This window comes from Amblyomma mixtum, chromosome 8, assembly GCF_055824585.1.
Source record: "Amblyomma mixtum isolate Tamu chromosome 8, ASM5582458v1, whole genome shotgun sequence".
Taxonomy (NCBI): Eukaryota; Metazoa; Arthropoda; class Arachnida; order Ixodida; family Ixodidae; genus Amblyomma; species Amblyomma mixtum.
The window spans coordinates 115,420,052-115,436,161 of record NC_143019.1 but is presented as its reverse complement, the minus strand read 5'-3'; the positions used below and the strand labels follow the sequence as shown (position 1 = coordinate 115,436,161).

Genomic DNA, 16,110 nt, shown 5'->3' with positions numbered 1-16,110 from the left:
GGTGCAGCAGCTAGCCGGAGCCGTCATCTGCGAGCAAGTGCGTGACCATCTGCGTGTTTGCACTGACGATACCGTGGCCAGCGCATGCCGCTCGCTCGCCGCGGTGGCCACCATCCCCGCCCTGCAGCTGCATCGCCTCCAAAGAGTGGCTTCCCTGGGCTCTTCGACCACGGCGGAGCTACTGGGCCTTCGGTTGGGCTTGGAGGTGGTGCTCACCCCTACTCCGCCGCCGCCCAGGTGTGTTCTGCTGTGCAATTCCGATTTACGTGTCACCCTTAGCCGACTGCAGACACGCGCCCGTGCACCTCGTTGCTGTGCGCGTTACGCGAGCACATTGAGCGTGTCGCGGAGCGTAGATTTAGTATTCGTGTGCAGTGCGTCCACAGCACTGCCGCAACGAGTACGCCGACATGCGCGCCACCGCCGCACATCAGCTTCCTCCCAGCGACGAAACACTCGCCCTGGAAAGCGTGCATGACGGAGGTGACCTACGACCACCTCCGTCAGCAACACCCGTACCCTCGAATCGCGCGAGGGGAGCGCATTTCTGTCGTCCGCACGCGCCGATTGTCGCGCATCCCATGCGCGATCACTATCTGAGTGCGCTTCGGCTGCGTGTGGCCCGATGAGAGACGGGTGCGTCACGAACTTTAGTCGAGTGACGCGTGCGGTGACTGCGGCGCAGTGGAGACGTTGGAGAACATGCTCTTTCACTATACCGCTTCTGCAGTTCCGCATCAGGAGATGCTCGCGGCCTGCAGGGTGCTGGGAATCCTCCCAGATAGTCTGGAGGTGCTACTGTGGCCGCGCGGCATATGCGCACCCGTGGCACAACAATTGTGAGCCTCTGTGCGTTCATCGAGCAGGAGGGCTTGACTTCCCGCTTGCTTTTTGCCCGGTAGTACACGCGCGACATGAATGCACCATTGGTGCTACCTCGGACGGTATAAAGGGTCGGGTGTCCCACTCCGGCCGCTAGTGCAGTGTGCCGTGCGCGCGATTAGTCCGATACAGGACGCTAAGAGCGCGGCTATGTACATGCAGTGTATTTCACCTTTTGTAATTGATTCTACAGAGTGGCCGCTCGAGCGCACTTCCTTCCGGACAAAGCCTGGCCATTTGCGCACGAGTGGCGCGAACTTGATTACTTATGGGTTTTTTTAAATTGTGTACAAAGCTCTCCCCTCTCCTGTCTTGCTATCGCTCCCCTATATACTTCTCCTCGCTATCCTTTCCCTTTCCGTTGAACGTGTAACGGCTGGAGCTCGGGTGCCTATGATATAAGATAGGATATGCCGTGGCCGGCAGCATTATTTTCCTCAACTTTTTCTTTTTTAATTAAACCACCGACAACACCCACCTTGAGAGCTGTGAATCGCACCTGACTAACAGATTTCACAGTCTCAAGCGGCATCAATGAAACCGTAAACCGGCTATCATGGCTATCACGGCTATCAAAAATAATTATCTCCTAGATGTTGGGAGTAGAGACTGACAGAAAGGGGACAGAAAGCATAGGAAGCATTGCTTGCGACGTTATTTCTTGTTTTTTTTTGTCACTCCTCATCTGTCACGTTTTTATTGTTAGTGTTGTTTTTCCGCCTTTTTTATTTTTATATTATATTGTATTCTATTGCACTGTATTGTACCGCATTTTTCCTCTTCTTTGTCACTTTTTATTGTCATATTCGCTGTTATGCCTCTCTGCTCTTCACACAGTGATGAAATGCCATGGTGTTCGGTGCTCACCCACGCGAAGTGGAAAATTACATTTGTTTAACCTTGAATAGTCCTGCAGTTCCTGGAGTTCCCCAGTATGCAGTATAAGTTTAGGGTTCCTCATTCGCACAAAACTATGCACCAATTCTGCGCAGTTATTAACAGAAAGGCGGTAGCCTATTATGTAAACTGCTGTACCGATCAGTTGTTGTTGTTAGCTGCAGACAAAAATTGATGCGATACATTTTAAATCGCATACAGCTTAATATACCACCAGTTAGCTACAATCATAAACAGGAAAATGAACTCAGTAGTGCAACAGTCTCTACATTTCGATGTTTGTTGTCTACACGTTTTTTTTTTTTCAAGTGTTCGGTAGGCTCAGATGGTAAACACAAACTACTCGTAAAATCTACACTAATAAGGAAAAAGTGAACAGAAAAAATCTACATTTCATTTAAAAGGATTCTCGAGGTTTGCGCTGCAAAATACAGAGCACTTTTCCATCATGGCGACAATCGTACAAGATCAGCTAATAAATAACGTAGTACTTTCCAAGTAAAAGGTATTTGCTTACCTCTAAAATGCCGGACAGGTGAGCGTCGACCAGGACTCTCCTTTCCCTGGGGAAGTAGGAGGCGATAGTCATGGCGGCCACGAGCAGCTTGTAGTTGGCCTCCACCTGCGATGCGCAATAGCGAATTCGCGCCTCTTCCGCACGAGTCTTATCGCCGTGCATGATTTCCAGTGTGGCTGCTGGGTTTGCCATGATGCCGTATGTCCAAACAAAGAGCCATGCAAGGTGACGGCGCACGAGGCGGTCTTTGAACTTGCTGAAAATATCGCTGATGCCTTTTAGCAGAGCGAGATCACTGAAGAGAATCCAGTCGTCCAGTGTCAAGGGCGGGTGAATTTTCAGCACAGAGTTCAAAGCACGCCTCACTTCCTCGGGACTATCGGTCTGCGAATGCTTCTCCCAATCGCGCAGCGCAAATTGACCAGGAGTTCGAGGCTTGGACGTCCCAGGCCGCATAAGGAGGTCGAAAACATACTCCAGCATGTTGTAGGTCTGCGCGATATCCGCCGTTACAGGATCGCTGTCGGTGGCGTTGGCGAAAAGCCTGAAGAGGGCTCCGTAAACGTAGTCGTGTTTGGTTCTTGGTACGTTTTTGAAGATAGCCCTCCAGACGGTCATCCTGTTGCTGTGCGAAAAGAAGATGCGCCGCTTTGGATATGCTGGAGTGCTGGGGAGAAACCTCATTTTGAACCAAAGATTCACGCTCCAGTTCAAAGCCAGGTCGAATAGGACATCAAGGGGCGACCCGCCTTCTTCCGACTGCTCCGGCCACACGAGACCCCGGGCGCGCATGAAGTCCTGGACGACGTCGACTTGCGACCCCGTCTGAGTCATGCAGCTGTTGAACATGGCGGCCGCTTTCCTCCCCGCGGGCAGCTTGTCTACGCCGTCTTGCAGCAGTGCTGAAAACTTGTTCTGCCACTGGCTCACCATGTCAGACAGTGCGGATGTGGAGTAGTCGGAAAACTTGCGTTCCCTCCAGTTGCCGCAGACGTGGGCCCCAAAGTCGTCGCACGGGTCCACGGTGAGATCTAGCTGGCCTTCTATGAGATCCCTGCAGAAAGACGACTGATTCTATTTTTAACGCAGGACGTGCCGCAGCTTTGGAACACCGATCTTAAAACATAGAGGCCTCTACGAGGATCCAGCTAGTACCAATTTTTATCCTCTGGTGCTATAACAAAGACAAATAATTCTTAATGCCCTGAATTGGATAGTTTTTTTTTACTGTCCTGTCAACCTTGTTTTTTGTGCTTAAACCTGAATTTCTGGAGATTTAAAAATCTTCACGTGACTTCTTAGCATTCCTAAATGCGCCTGATGAAACGAATACGGTTGAGAAGAAAGCTTGGATGGGAAGGACACATACTGCAATGACTATTGCACCCATGGGCTAAAAATGCACAGGTCCGAACAATGGTTGAGAAAAAATGTAGATACTTAGTTGATCGACAGTTGTGACGTTGCAGAATATTTGCGATGAAGCTGCTGCAATTTGAAAGCATCGCACAGCAAATTTTTGGCAGTCCAGTGTGCTGCGTCCACCCATCGCACACCCACCTGAGACCCCTGTCGTTTGTTTCCCAATGATCGGGGTATGCTTGACAGTGAAGGACTCGGACGCGCTTACTTGAAGGATTCTGCTGCTAATGATACGCTGAAATTAATTAATGATAACCGCGTGAAATATGCATAGTTCAGTATGCCCTATAGGTTACATAGATCTGTTCAAAAAACGTTAATAGATGTTTGCACGTTCATCGTTCATAATTAACGATCTGTGTGTTTTAAGCACAGCAGAGGTAAGTTATAACGGCCGAAGCTATAACGAATTCTCTCATTACGAAAAATTGTGGCGTTCCATCATATTATGTATGAGGGCAATGGCCATTCCTCTCAGATGCAACAAACAACTTTGGCCACACCACGCGGGTGTCCGAAATGACGAGGCGCCGTAAACTTTTGTCGTAAAGTTTAAGAAGTGGCGCTTCCAGGAAGCGCGGAGATGGATGAGCGCCTCTTAGGCCTGGCGACAACGAACTGGGAAGAACATTCCCCTGCTTAAAAAAGATGTATGATGCAATAAATTCATACAGTTTATCGTACCAATATCATAGACTTATCATGCAAACCATAGAAAAATATCATACAAATGCCATTAATTTCTGTAAAATCATACAGTCATCACAGAGATATCATAGAAAATCATACAAATTGTTTCATATATCATTCAGATTGTATGATATTCTATGATAAAGCCTCTATGAGGTTATTGCATCACAAAACTTTTTTTCAGCAGGGTTGGTCCAAAACAGAAATAAAAAGTTACATTGAAACAGATCGGCCAGGCGCTCGCCGATCAATTGGAAGCGAAATCATTGCTCGCCTGCTCGCAGGCTGCGCAAATCATCCTAAGTGGCACAACAAACGCAGTGTGCGTGAGATAAGGCCATCGCCAAAAGCGAAAGTACTCCAAGCTTCTGTTCTGTTCTCCTGTAATCCAGGCTATAGCGCTGAGGGACCGTGAGTCATGTTCGGGTTAAATAAATTGTCCATTTAGCATTGCTATTCTTGATTTCAGCTCGGATATCATCTTGGTATCCCGAAATGTTTCACCAGTGCGACTTTTCTTTTAGTTTGGTCAGACGTTATGACGATCTCCACAGCGTCGTTTTAGGCACCAAGCGCTCGTAGCTCTCATTCTCGCTTGCTGAGGGCGAAGACTTCCTGAACTAGTAGCCTAAGATAGGCGCGAATCCGATGCCGAATTTGAGGGCCAACTTATCCGATATACTCCTGAAGTTTTTCCGTGTTGTGTCAGGAGTCACTACTGTCCGGAAATGACGGGGTTGCCGTGGAGCGCCAAAACTAGATCTGCGTCATTGGGGGCGTCTAGGGCAGAACTGCCCGTGCCCGGCTTGCGCCCCGGGCACGCGCTGCCCCACATTATTTTCATCTCCTGTCGCACTGCGTAGCTGGCACCAAGGTATAAGCTGCGAGTTCTGAACTGAGCGCCACCGCGTTGCAGCGTCGCTGGGCGCTAAAATGAAGTAGAGCTGCCCGTGCCCGGAGCGTATACCGGGCATGCACGGTTCGGCCCTAGAAGCCTGTGATATCACACCTCTAGTTTTGGCGCTCCTCGTCAACTCCGAGATTTCCGGATAGGGGTGATTCCGGAAAGAGAAATGTCAGACGCCAGCAACCTACCATCCTCGGGCAACCTTCCGCCTGACAGTACCTCGCGCATACGGCACGTTGAGCGAGGTAGCGTGGCATAAATCCGCTTATGATCCGCGCCTTCCAATCGAACTTCTTCGAGGCATTCCAGATTTGTCCCGTAATCACGCATCAACGTTGCGCGCTCTATGTTACAGTTGACAAAAAGTATAGGGCCTCAATGTTGCATTCTGGTGCTACATGTTTTCTTTTCCGTATGCCCACCTTTTATGCCCTGCGACGGGTTTTCATTTTCTCGCAATGCAGCCATCTGATGCGAATGTCCTCTTTGAGGATATGGCTTGCTTATTCTAACAAAACAGTCCTTGGTTACCAGTAGTGCTTTCCCGCCTGTCGCGTTTGCCGTAATTTTCCCGCAACACCCTAAAATTTTTAGATAACTCACAAAAAAGATATTAAGAAAATTTAACTTTATGTGCCTAGTAAGTCTATTCAAAAAACGACGAAACAAAGGCTACAGCCGTGATAATTGACCGCAGTTGGATAGCAAAATCTTTGCTACTTCCTCCACTCGATTACCATACGCGAATACTGTTGCGTAACGGCAAGCCGATGAAGAGAGAACGACAGGAAAGACAGCTATGCCACAATTTAATGGCCGTGGGTCTAGAACGGGCTCTCCGTGCCGCGCCACTGCCCACTTTGTCGTCTTCTAGTCCGTGGACACTACCGGGTGTCACCTACCGATCGTCGAGATCGCGCTATCTCGAAGAATGGCAGTCACGACGAAACAGAAGTGACGATGGTCGTGACACGAGGAATGAATCCCCCACCGTGGGTATGTGCCATTAAGCCTTAGGACATCATCATCATCAACAGAGAAGAGAAGAAGATGATGGGCTTGCCGTCGTGATTAAAGAGATGAGATGATCGGATGAGCACTGGCCCACAAAGCTTCCGGCACACAGGCAACCTTGAGCCGAAGGCCGAGGAGCATGGGCGCACCAAACGGCATGGGCGGAGCGACTGTGTGCTCATGTGCCTTGGATCGGTTGGGTCGCTTGGCGCCCGATCAGTAGGATCATTTTCGTCGTGTCTTGTGGTAGGGGCGGTGGACGGGTCCAGGGCAAACGACGAGGTCGGCTCTGATCAGGCGGGGTGGGGCACAGCCGAGCGGTGCGGACCAGGAACACAAGGCTGACGACCACGGCAGACACAGCACATCGAAGCTCCAGGACAAGCATGGCGATGATTACCCCACACGTCCCACCAAATGTTACGCGATGGCAAGGAGATGAAGAGTGAACGACATGAAAGGTGGCTATGTCACGATTTAGTTGCGGTGGGCCTAGGGCGAGGGCTCCGTGCCGCGCAACTGTCCATGGCAATGCAATCAGCCAACTTAGCTACTGCTTACCTGTGGAACCTGCAGGACATGGTTTCACAGTGCGTATGTGCCCTTGCAGGTACCCAGGGGAATAGGAGCAGGAAGATCACAGCAGCACCGACCAGGATGGCAAAAACAAGCATAATCGGGAACCCCATCGCCTGCAGTGACTCCGAGCGGAGCAGCCGACTGGAACGACTGGAACCGGCCGTGCGCTCCTGCGAGAAGCATGTTGGCAAATTTGGCGATCTAATGGTACCACCGATTAAGCAAATCCGAAAGTTGGGCCAGTTGCTGAACGTTCATGATGCAAAATATAGCGCAACAGATAAACCAAAGAGGTAGCGGACGAACCAGACAAGGGCTTTGTGCAGACGAGCGTCGTCCTGTCCATCCTTCGATTTTCGTTCGTGATATACATCATGGACCGCAGATGACGCCTCTGTGGTGTGCTATGGTCCCCAGATAGCAGCAGTTATGGGACGTTTAGTTTACATTGTCATTTCAAAGGACAGCTTTATCTGATAAAATTTCTCTCATTGATTGCCAGTTATACCATCGTGGGTCATACCTGAGCGCTTGATCAGTATGAGTTTGCTTATTTAGCTTCGCCAAATAATCAATGCAACGCTCGGGAACATTTTCAAGCCTTTTTTCGTCCAGCGTCGGCTTTCAGCACCAGCCCCTAAGCTATCAAACCACTGTGACAACATTTCACGCTACGGACTTCGAATTGAGTGCGTTACTAGGAGGGACCTCAATATCTGCTCTGCACTTACCATGCCCTGCCAAGATCGGTTTTCCTTCTTGATTTCAGCCATGAAATTAACGCTAATTGAAGCTCCTCCCCAGCGAAGACGGACTCCCTCAGTGTTATCGTACCACACAAGGCATGGCCACCATGACGAAAGAGGGAGTGCACTAATTTCGGAGCGACGCCGCGGCTTATGTTTATCTCCTGCTGTCCATGTCATATTTAGTCCTAACAGCAGAGGCACGAATTATTTCCTTCTTCTCGCCAAGACTGTGTGGCATACATGGATGCCAAGCGTGTCGACAAAGCAAGGCGCTTCCCCCGCCGCCGAGAAGACGCAGCTGGTGGTCACAGGCAGCGGAGGCACTGCCGAGCACACTTGGCAATAAGGGTTGTTTACTAACAACGCCTTACGAACAACTTCTTAATCCAGCGAAATACTGTCTATGTGTATGTCGACACAGCGCGCGCAAATGAATCGTATGAAAACCATCGCACATAAGGTGGTTGAACGATCGTTCGATTGTAATCAGCAAATTTTGGGCCTCCGGATTTTGTGTCCACATGCCAGCATGAAGCTTAGGAGGTATTGTGGATATTATAATCAGTTTTTCTATTGTCTCCTGTGCTGGACGGCTCCACTGTTCCGACTGATAGACTGGGGCTCCTGGCGGCACATGTATGCAGATTTGGTGCGGCTATTCAGCTAGGTTCTTAGAGCGACAGCTCTAATCCTCGAGGTGCAACTCGCGACTTCGATGTGGTTGAGACACTGACCTTCAGCGCCGCACAACTTGACACCGAACTTAAATGCCATTGTGGTATGGCCCTAGCTAGAGCAGTGTGACCACGTGATCATATGAACATGACCACTAGGTACCTGACCTTGACATTCGATTTCCGAGAACGGGGACCATGCTTAACAGAGCTTTCGCTCGTGTAACTAGGTTGAAGCCGTGTTCAATCCAAGCCGTTTTCGATGAAGGTAAAACTGCGATCGGCTGTGATCGCCACGGATCTCGATCGGCGCTGCCGAGTCCGACGTCCATGAATGAATTAGACAAACGAAACATCGCAGGCGCCTTACTGCTGTTGTTGACAGAAGGTAAAAATGTGTGTCACACGTAGTGATCGCGCGCAACATACTCGCGTTCGATCGAAGAAAGCTACATAAAAGGAATGGTTATTAAGGCGGAAGCCTTTAATGCCTCATACTGTCGTGACCAAGGAATGTTCCCAAATGTGTCCGCGTTTCGGCGCCACTGCTTAAAAAAGAACTGTGTCGAGGCTGGGAAGCAAACCAGGGCCTTTGGTATTTGAAGCGCAGACGCTACCACTGCGCCGCGAACACTCATGCCTTAAGCATGAATACAGGCGCATGCAGTGAATGCATGGGTTTCATAAATAAAATACAGGAACTAACAAACTAAAAATCAGAGAAGACCCCAAAATAAAAAATAAAATGACCGAAATGAAATATGAAAAATAAAAAAGAGTGCGTTAGGAAACGCTTTTTTCTCCGGGTTTATCGATCATCTGATTACTCAATAGTGAAACATAGGAGACCATTTTTTAGAACTTCCCCGTGATTAGCTAATTTTGTTTGTGCACGTGTAAAGATTTGGTGTGCGGGCACAACTTGACAATAATCCCCCTGGCTGTCAATTATAACATGCCATGACACCGCATTTCACAACTATTTTCACTGCCTTTTCCAAATAATTTCCTTTGTCACGTTCCGCGCAATCGATTTTGAACTGCGTGAGAATTAACCCACACCTTATTGAAGAACTTAATCGAAGACCTTTAATTGGAGAAGTAATTAGTCTTACTCATACCTTCCAGGTAAAAAGCCAAAGTGTTCCTCAAGAGTACATTTCGTTTTGTGTTATTATATTGTTCTTTTTTTTCAAACATTTTTTTTTAAGTATTGCCAAACGGATGAGCAGGCCTAAACATAACACACTAAGAACGCTGCGAGGCACGCTATCGTTCTGAAAATAGAGGCAAGAAACGCCACTTTGCGTTTGGAATGTACAGCGCACCGCACGCCGGCAATGGCATTTAATTTTTCCAGCTGTGAGCCACGAAAAGCAACGCTAAAATTCGGCTAAGCGACTAGGAGGTTCGCGATCATGCCCAATATTAGAGCCGGCCTCAAAGTTTGTTTGTGTAAGCAAAAACTCCTGCTCACTAAAAGATTGCCTCGCTAAAACTACAGCAACTTTCGGATGCCTTTGCCACCAAGAATTCATTGGAAGGTGCAGTATGTTTAAAGGAGACCAGATTGGATTTGCCTTTTCCATAGATGAAGATCTTTTTTATTATATACCACATAAGGACCTGTTTATTGCTGTCAGACAGTGCATTGAAGCAAACGGTACTATCGCCTTCCAGAATACAGCCGGCTTAAGCGTAGATAACTTCATGTCACTTTTAGAATTTTATATCAACGCTACTTTTATCGAGTTTGACAACCGGCGCTATCTACAGCGCCAGGGCATTTGCATCAGATAATTGTCGATCCAGTTTCTGCAACATTTTTTTTTTTGCATCATTCGACAACGGTTTGGCTTCACTAACTGACGAAGGCAATGTCCTGAAGATTTTTAGACATGTAGACGATTTTTTAGTAAATTTAAAGAAAAGTGACCAAGGCCGGTATGAGTAAATTGCGCTGAATATTGTAGAACAATTTGTGCAACATGGAAAAAGATTCTCTTGTACGTACGAGTTACCTGTGCTTAACCGCCTCCTGTTCTTGGACCTGAACATCATGCTCGGCGAAAAGTGTGTATGCTGGTGCTACCGCCATAGAGCCAAGAAAGATTTCTTGCCTTTTGATTCGGCCCAGTCAAAAACTGTTAACAGGGCTATTGCCACCCTTTCTCTTGTTAAGTCGTGCCCTCACATGTTGCAAGAGAGTTTTCGGGGTGAGGTAGCCAGGCTGCGAAAAGCAGGGTTCCCTGATCACGTGTTGCCAGCTGTGGCCGAAGCACTCCTACAGAAATTCAAGGGTAGGCAGAAAAAGACACGCAGAAAACAAAGACCCGGGAACGCCAAACCAGTGGTTATGCCGTACATCCACAACGTGTCCCATAACCTAAAAAGGGTAGGCAACAAGTACGGCGTTCCGATGGTGTTCTCTCCGCCTTGTAAACTGGTCAAGATGTGTCCTAAAGTCAGCAGTAGTAGCCCTGCAACATCCGGCTGTGGAAAAAAACACGCTAAGCCCTTTGTCCGGTGTGCCACGGGTGTGGTCTGCGAGATCTCCTTTTCTTGAGGCGAAGTGTACGTTGGCCAGACAGGGCGTTGTGTTAACGAACGGGCCAGGGAACATGAACGAAGTTTGGGAAATGCATCAGACTCATGCCTTATTCTACCCGCCCATTGGATCAGAATTGTGAACCACGGCTTAACGTGGTGGTGGTGTGATACTTTTATTAGAACAACCTTTCTATTAGGCGTTCAGTATGCCCTGGGCCAAGGCGACGAGGGCCTATTGCAGCTTCAGATCCAGGGAGGCGAGCCAGATGGGCCACGGTGGGGGTGGGGGGAAAGGATAGGCAGGGGACTGGAAGGCTGCGTTGCACTGTGTAAGGCAGTGTTCTATGTCTGCATATGTGTGTGGACAGTTTGGGCACTGAGGTGTGGAAGTGTACCGGTATAGGTAAAGTTTGGCTGGTGTATGTAGGAGATTAAACTGTATTCGGCGAAGAATGTGAGCTTCACGGATCGGTAAGGATGGGTGCGGTGGTGGTAAATCAGCTAAACCCAATTTTTGCTGCGCGTAGTATTCGTCGACAGTGCGTTTGTAAGCCCTGACCGCCTGCTCCGTCGGTGGGCTCGCCCATGGGATCCCCGGAGTCCAGTGTATAGTTTCGCAGGCAAGCTGGTGAGCCAGCTCATTGCCGGGGATGCCCATGTGACGAGGGATCCACCGGAGGGTCACCGGTAGTGGGTTTAATGCTAAGAGGGCGGCATCTAAGGCCGATCGGGTAGGGAAAGGGAGGGCTCTTTCATGAAAGGCACGCAGATCTGCCTGCGAGTCTGTAGAGACAACGTATTGGGGGGCGGGGGGTAGGGTGACAAAGTGTGTGATGGCATCGGCGATCCTGGGTATTTCTAGGGCGAGCGTGGAGGGTGGGGAGGTGTATGGACCGCTTGTGTGAGTGCTGGTTGTAGAGATGGAAGGACGAAGGAAGAAGGCTGCTGTAGAGCCCGCGGTTTCCGTGAGACCGGCGTCTGTGTAGGCCACCGCCGTAGCTTCCAAAGGTGGCTTGTGGTTGTATGCGTATGCTTGGCGGCGGCCTGCGTGTGTGTGTGCGGACATGTTGCGGGGAATGGGTGCGAGGCGGAGGTTAGGGGATGGATCGGAGACTGCGGTGGGCGTGGGAAAGAGATGGGTGCGTAGGAAGTCTGGGAAAGTATCCACCGTCCAGCTCGTGTGCTCGACAGGCGGATGATTTGTCTCTCCCGGTGCAGGTTATTCAACGGTAGGCAGAAAAAGACACGCAGAAAAGAAAGACCCGGGAACGCCAAACCAGTGGTTATGCCATACATCCACAAAGTGCCCCATAACCTAAAAAGGGTAGGCAAGAAGTACGGCGTTCCGATGGTGTTCTCTGCGCCTTGTAAACTGTCCAAGATGTGCCCTAAAGTCAGAAGTAGTAGCCCTTCAACATCCGGCTGTGGAAAAAAACACGCTAAGCCCTTTGTCCAGTGTGCGACGGGTGTGGTCTGTGAGATCCCCCTTTCTTGTGGCAAAGTGTACGTTGTCCAGACAGGGTGTTGTGTTAACGAACGTGCCAGGGAACATGAACGAAGTTTGGGAAATGCATCAGACTCATGCCTGAATCTACCCGCCAATTGCCGTTCTTGCAAGGATCTAAACGATCAGAACTGTGAGCCACGGCTTAACAAAATCAAAATTCTAACCTGGAGCAAAGATAGATTAGCTCGGGAATTATCCGAAGCATTTGTTATCAAGGCAAGATGCGACATGTGTGTCAGCACGGCTTCTGTCTCCCTGCATGCCAGAGAATTCAGATTGCTTGAAAATTAGGGTCGAAATGCATTCTGCTCGCCTTAATCTACCTTGCTCTCATCTTTCAGAAGAAAAAAAAAGCGACCTCACTTTACTCTTGCCCCCGTCCCGTTTTCTTGGCCTTTCCTTCTGTGGTCAGTCGCAGATGCGCATGCGCTCACAGTCGTCTTTTCCTCTATGTTCTACGAAAAACGTGTTCAATAAACATAGTTCGCGCCCGTCCTGTCATGTCCTCTGTGTATTCGTCCTAAAAGTTAGCGCTGCCTAAATTTGAACGAAAGAAAACTACAGCACCTTCTGATTATGTTCACATAACTTCTTGAAGGAGCGGGCTTACACAGATAGGCAATTTTAAGCCATCTAGAAGGATGTACGCAAGCCCAAGCATAAGGCCGGAGAAGGCTGCATTTCGGGGGCAACTTTTGGCGCCACCTGTTGCGGCTCGCTGTCACTTCCGAAAAGTCACGCGACATTTCCGCGCACATGCACTGCAGTGGGAGGCCCCGCATTGACCAGGTCCCTAACTCATAATGCTGGCTGAAAGTTTGAATTTTTTTCCAGGCTACTAATGACGACGGCACATGTAATAATTCAAGCCTTACGTGGGCACTATAGCTGATGCCGTACACCATACACAATGCACGGGTCATTAGCAGTCCTATTACAGAGGGAAAGCGCACCAGAAATCTTTAGGTACGGCGACTTGAGTGCGTATTTCAGAGCAAACCCGCTGCCACTCACCGTGAGAACCGACTGTTCCGAGTGGGCCTTGAGCATCGCGTTCATGGCTTTCAGGGAGTCTCGCTTCTTGCGTCCCGGGGATATCGTCAGCGTCGCTGCACCATGGGTGCCTGACCGAGACGACGCTTTGCTGCGCTGTTTGCTGGCCACTGTCTTGGCCTGCGTCCCCGCATTGGAGGCGGAGGCAGATCCGGCTGCAGCTGTGCCCGGCTTCGGCTGTTGGGCTGACCCCTGCAGTGCGTGCAATGGGGCGGTGTGAGCGTATACCAGGGGCAAACACGCAGCACCGTCTTTGTTAAGCGCAACCAGGCAATGGCGTAGAGCCTTCAGCCATATATTAGAGCCTTTGCGGCGCCTGTAAATATCAAACATTCACGAATTGTGCAGGCACAGCTTTCCTTTATATGCCAAAGATTTAGCACTTAATAGATGCATTTAGCGCTCCGCTGTAGAGTTTAGATGCCAACCCCATTGCTTCGTTACGGCTAAGACTTTACATCATTCAGGCATCACAGCGATGATGCATTTGAAGCGATTACTGGTATGCCCTCAGCAGCGGACATTGAGGCTGGTGTGTATGTGAACTCCACAACTGTATTCCCTTGAATAGTAAAGTAAGGTTCGCTAACTCCAGCTCCCTGTGGTTAAAACACTCTTCGGCGCATTTAGCCTAGCAAGCTTCTGGAATATCCACGGCGCTTGAATGAAGGGGCCTTAAACTACTTTTATTAACGTCACAGAGTTAAGGACGCTTTTCAGCGAAGGAAACGCTATAGTTTCGTAGCTGCAGTCTTGGGCATTGGCGTTGACGCGTCGAGAAAATCCAGATGGGTCGAAAGGGTCGTGAAGTTACAACCTTATGAGGCAGCGCCGGTAATTCAAACAATCCATAACGGTCACACAGGGTGATGACGTCATTCCACCACTATTAAGTACTGACTCTAAAGAAAGAGCAGTTGCTCTGGAAAGGAAAGCACTCTAGCCGGGACTTGAACCGCTACCCCTGAACCATTCTGTAACCTATGTTCGACTTGTAAAAGGGAAGCCTTGCTGTCTTGTGGTAAATACAAAATAAGAGAAATAAAGATATAAAACAACATGCAATAAAGAACAGTTTTCGTGTTTAAAAAGTGATATGTAAAAAGGACACTAGGCCGCTCAATGCAGCCATTAACACTAAAGCGTGATACCTCAGGGCGCAGAGTTCAAGTGCCCTCCTAATTTTAAATAAGTTTTTTGTTTTACTTTCTCTCACCCTAGTTCTGTGGATTAGCACTAGAATAACGATCATATCAACGACTGAAGAACCTTTCACGGTAATACGGCGGTTGTCGGAAGCCGCTCTTAGTCGATGGCCATCTTTCTCACCTGTCTAAACGGAATGTTCTTTACTCTGCTGTAGCACGCCGTCAGCGTGGCAGTGACAGATGGTTTTGAGCAAGTGACCATTCCCTGATTCTAGTGCCCTGGTGCGAGGGAGGAACTACTACTCTGTACACTCCTTTTGCAAAGCAAAACAATGGGATGAGCTGCGAGGACAAGAAAACTGAACATCATTGCACTTGTGCAATTTGGAAAGCAAAGCACAAGAAACAGGTGCGGTATAATTCCGTAGGAGAAGCATCGCAAAGCAGTATTCTTGCACTCCTCAAACTCGTCAGCGAGTTGATCACAAAGGGTGATAAAACAGCGAAACGGCGCAAGCACAGCGAGGTGTCAAGTCTTCTTAGTATCGGTCTTTTTGCCGTTCAGCTGCTTCACCATCACACATTCCGAAGCTCGCTGTAAGTCCACATATTGGAATAAAACACAGGAACCCCTTCTTTTATAAGTAAACCTCAAATACATCTTACAGACGATTGAATAACGGCTTGAGACACACAGCTATTTCTGCAACAATATCATGCAAACTTCTGAATAGTTTCCCTTTCCTAAATGTTGCCGCAGAAGCTGGCCCGTCCGTCAGTTATTTTATTAGCCTGTTTCCACCTCTCTGTTGCCGTAGAAGCGCTTAGTGAAGCATCTCCTCTAGCGGTGAGTTTCGACACTAGTTTTTTGAACCTGAAAGCTTTTCTTCACTCTCAGTTCCATGAAATTTCTTACCAATCTTCGGGAAATGGGGATACAAGGAAACTGCATTATTCGAAATTGACATCGAACGACTACCATCCTGTGCATTCAGTCTTCTGCGGAAATGCTATAAAGATTTACAAAAATAATTAATGCATACTTGTCCTCCTTGGGAATTATAGAGGCAGCTGGAGAATGAAATTTAGCAGCCAACGTTACTTTCACAGCGGTAACATATTAAAAAGGTATGGCAGAGCACATTAAGCAAAACACGCCTCAAAAATTCACTGCGATCAAACGCGTATCTTTCATGGGAAAACGTGTTGACGAACTCAAAGCATTCGCTTTTATAGTTAAGAATAGCCGCGTCTGCACCAACGCTGGCTTACTATTTCAGCGAAGACCGCAGTACAGTAGGAGGAACAAAACATACGAACTAGTACTCAAGACTACTAGCTGTTACGAACTCGGCGCCAAAATTCGCAATGCTGCCATCGTTCCGCGTACCTTTGAGGCCGCGGCGAGGGTTGACGCATCCGGGCGAAGCTTAGAAGGAACAGCCGAGTGATCGGCCTCAGGAACAGGGGCCGCGTCCTTCTCCGCTTTCACGCCGGAATGACCAGAAGGCGTAGCAGGCT

General features: G+C 48.8%; 1 protein-coding gene across 4 annotated transcripts in view; it reads right to left on the bottom strand.

Moving 5' to 3' along the window:
* LOC149334040 (membrane metallo-endopeptidase-like 1) overlaps positions 1-16,110 on the bottom strand; it is a 56,149-nt gene that overhangs the window by 39,579 nt on the left and 460 nt on the right. For all 4 annotated transcript variants that reach the window (XR_016284713.1, XR_016284714.1, XM_089555000.1 and 1 more), the window contains exons 1-4: positions 15,980-16,110; positions 13,403-13,633; positions 6,891-7,078; positions 2,297-3,350 (exon numbers count right to left, since the gene is read on the bottom strand). The exon at positions 15,980-16,110 is cut by the window's right edge and continues 460 nt beyond it. Coding sequence is in view for 2 of the 4 variants with exons in the window: in XM_089555000.1 (XP_089411126.1) it covers positions 2,297-3,350; positions 6,891-7,078; positions 13,403-13,633; positions 15,980-16,110 (1,604 nt within the window). In the remaining 2 variants the exon portion in view is untranslated. The remainder of the gene's footprint in view (positions 1-2,296; positions 3,351-6,890; positions 7,079-13,402; positions 13,634-15,979) is intronic.